We start from the raw sequence: 3,768 nt of genomic DNA, 5'->3' as shown, positions 1-3,768 counted from the left end.
CGTGCTCTCATATGTCGGCTTCTAAACTCGCCTTTCCGAACTCTATTGAATTATTTTCTTAAAGAATGCCAGACTTCAACGCACGTTGAGGCCAGCCCTAATTTCCAAACAATTCTCTCTCTCATCACATTTTCCACCAACCCAAACCTAAACATAAGCCTATCTAATACATTTCAAATATATATCGGTAGCCCCTTAATGATTTTATTTAGAGACTTTCTTTAAAGAGGTAAGAGATATAGTGCGTTTGATTCATTAAAAATACACATCTTAATGATTTATGAAACCTCTTAACTGTTAAGTTTCACAAACATATTGAATAATTGATTAGATGCCACCTGTTAATCAGTCAATATGATTTATCACAAGATTGTCAAACAACTTAACTTTTTGTTATCATATAAGCTAGCTAAAGTTTAGGTCCCCATTTTAAAAGGTTTAATTGTTTAACGTCTCAAACATTAGTATGTGTGATTATGTGTCTTTTAGAAATCATATACAAAAAACATGTGTAATTATATTCTCATGTTTCAAATTTCTAAGCAAGTTTTTTCTTTACGAACCGCACTACTATTTAGCATGCAATGTATGATAATAAAATTGAAAAGGAACTATATATAGGACATGTGTTGCTTCTTTGTCCTTGAACTGACTAATTGAGGAAATATATCTAGCAATGTGTGATAACAAAATTGAAAAGGAATTGTATATAGGACATGTGCTGTTTCTTTTCTTTATCAATGAATTGGTTAATCGAGAAATAAAGTATATAACCACTAATAAAAAAATGAGCACCACTTGCTAGTTTTATAACTTACATTTTTGGCAAATCAGATATTGTTTTGTTCTGTTTTGTTGTAAACATGGAAGACATACCATAGGTAATATTGCCTTGTCCTAATATCACCAACGTGTTTTGATGTCTTGGGTATGGATATGAGAGACCTGCCTAGCTAAGCACGTTTGAGCATGTGGAAGCAATCAATGAGTATGTCTTGAGAAGTTCCCACTCTGATAACAACAAACAAATTAAGCTGTCAAATCCTTATGAACGAATCAAACAATATTAATTGGTTGCTATGTGATGCCGGATGTTAATTCTTCGTTGCGGACCCTATTGTTGGGGTACGTTGTGGAGACTTTGGCAACAGTTAACGTCTCTAGAGTCTGATATAAGGGCACCGTCGACCCTAATGTTGTTTAGGGCAGGATTGATAATGGCCGGTAACCGGATCTCCAGCAAAACTGTATTTGTAGATCGAGTTCGTTGGCCTTAAGTTTCATGTATTAGGCAACCCTAACCTTTAGTCTATAAATACAAGTCTTTGTAATTGTAACACTTAACATTTCAATAATATTGTCTTGCTATATGTCAGATTAGATCGAATCACGTAAATTAACACCTATCAGTGTCTTTTATTTCCTTATTTTGTGTGTGTGCAATTAGTGCCGAGTTACTTTAATCTAAAATAATCTCCTTTTAACAGCTGGATATCCCTAACAGTGGCTAACACCTATCAGAGCTAGACTAATCTTTTGTAACTTTATACAATAAAAAAGAAACAAAATTACCTTTTGAAACTTCACAACAACAGTAAACCAAGGATATACAGAAACCCCATTGACTATGATATATAGTTAGTCTAGCGGACGAGAAGATTAATTAGAATATGAACAAACAAGAGAATTTGTACCCTAAGTTTCTTTTTCATTGTTTATTAACACTAACTAGAAACAAATCACAAAGAATATTACTAATTTCATACAAACCCGGGGTGCATACTCAAAGGGCTAGTTGCCTAGTTCTACTAGGCCAAGTCCACATTGAAAAAGAAGTGTACTACATGTTTTTTCATGACCGGACTGGAAACCAGAGATTTTATGTAACACAAAGCAAAGCAAGGTACACACCCTTGTAATGGTAATTTATTATATGAAAACAAGAGGGCAGGTGTGGATTAGGAGAAACGACGCTGATTCAGTTTTGTTAATTTCCATTGTCGTTCGTGTTGTCTTTTACATTTATTTTGTACTTGTCTTTCTTTGTTCCAGACTTTGGCTTCTTGCTGAAGTTAGTTTAGTTTTTTAAATATAGTGTGGTCTTTCTGAAAAAAAAAATATATTTTGGTTGTAATGAAAATGACATATTTTTGGTAGTCATACTAATTATGAGTTGTACTTTGCAATGCATGAGCTTGGTCCCATAGTGGACTGCTGATGTCAATCACCCATTTAACTCAATGATTAGCAATTAACTAATCTATAGTCAATGCTAACTAACACTTTTGAAACCTTATAAAGGGCATTGTTCCTCAGTTTCCTAATCATTTCAAAACCTCTTCTTTATTCATCAAAAGTACAAGAAAGAAAAAGATGGAGTCTTTTGGAAGCTTCTCTAGTGAAGAATGGCACAGTTTAGCCAGGATGTTTAGCACTGATGAAATTTCTGATCAATGTGGTCTTGGTTTAAACTTTGAAATCCCTAACATCCTTTTGTCTGTTAGTGATGAATCTAGCAATTTTGACTCATTTGAGCATTTAGTTAATGCTTCTGATGATGTTAACCCTAATTTCCAACATTTTTTCTCTAAAGAAAACAGCTTTAATGGCAGTGATGCTAGTAATAGCACAATCTCCCTCTCATATGAGAGTTTCCCATATTGCCCTTCTAATATTGTTCTTCCATCATCAAATGATGTTTGTGATCAATCCATCAATTATTATAAAATGAATGAGACCAACAACTCATGCCTACCATACTTGGCACAAGATGAAGCAGCACTTGTTTCCAGTAGGGAAACCCCTAACAAGAGGAAGCATAAGACACCTGATCCGCGGTATGTGGTGGATGATGAGGTCAAAAATCAGAAAGCCAAGAACACCACGAAAAGAAATCGGGTTTCCAGAGAGAATGTAAGTCTATTATTTTATTAATTTATGTGTCATTGTGAGATTGTGGAATTTGTTATTTATCTTCAAGAACATGCGATAACATAAAATATTAACCCCATTGATTAAAATCTTACAGAATCTTGTTTTGTATTTATTGTTTATAGAAAACAAAGATGAATGTACAATCAAAGAACAACCAGCTGATAAATCACGACGCAGAAAATGCTTACAATAATAATGGGGAAAGGAATGAACAATGTTCTAGTTCTTCTAGCTCCAATGATGATTGTAATGGAGCTCAAGATATGGATTGCACGGTTAATCCGAATGGAAAGACAAGAGCGAGTAGAGGAACCGCAACTGATCCGCAAAGCCTCTACGCAAGGGTGCGTACTATATATTTTCCTTAAAACTATAGATTGTGCAAGAAAAAGTCCTTAAAATGAAAACTATACAATAATATGTTTAAATCATTCGGTTTTTGCACTTCAATATGTAATTCATATTGTAGACTTAAGAAGATGTTAATTTTGCAGAAAAGAAGAGAGAGGATAAATGAGAGATTGAGAATCCTTCAAAACCTTGTACCAAATGGTACAAAGGTTGACATTAGCACAATGCTTGAAGAAGCAGTTGAATATGTGAAGTTCTTGAAGCTTCAAATTCAGGTAAACTAATAAAAATAATAATTTAAAATAATAGTCATTCATCAATAATAACAGCATAATTTTGTTTTAAAGGTTTCATTAACTAACTTTGATTTTCTTTGTAAATTTCTTGTAGTTGTTGAGCTCAGATGACATGTGGATGTATGCTCCTATAGCTTACAATGGAATGGATATGGGTCTCTACCAGAAGATTACACAAAATATATAA

General features: G+C 33.6%; 1 protein-coding gene across 1 annotated transcript; it reads left to right on the top strand.

Annotated features, from left to right (window-relative positions):
• The first annotated feature begins 1,908 nt into the window (after positions 1 to 1,908).
• Positions 1,909 to 3,768, top strand: LOC143579200 (uncharacterized). Its single transcript, XM_077062580.1, has 4 exons — positions 1,909 to 2,913; positions 3,057 to 3,278; positions 3,429 to 3,560; positions 3,676 to 3,768. Exons 1-4 carry the CDS (start codon positions 2,374 to 2,376, stop codon positions 3,766 to 3,768), a joined length of 987 nt encoding a protein of 328 aa, XP_076918695.1. The 5' UTR covers positions 1,909 to 2,373.

This window comes from Bidens hawaiensis, unplaced genomic scaffold (genome assembly GCF_021521415.1).
Source record: "Bidens hawaiensis isolate Kalapana, Puna unplaced genomic scaffold, B.hawaiensis_p1.1 tig00029631_1, whole genome shotgun sequence".
In the NCBI taxonomy this organism is placed as follows: domain Eukaryota; kingdom Viridiplantae; phylum Streptophyta; class Magnoliopsida; order Asterales; family Asteraceae; genus Bidens; species Bidens hawaiensis.
Note: the sequence above shows the minus strand (reverse complement) of the source record. Positions and strands in the feature narration are given on the sequence as shown.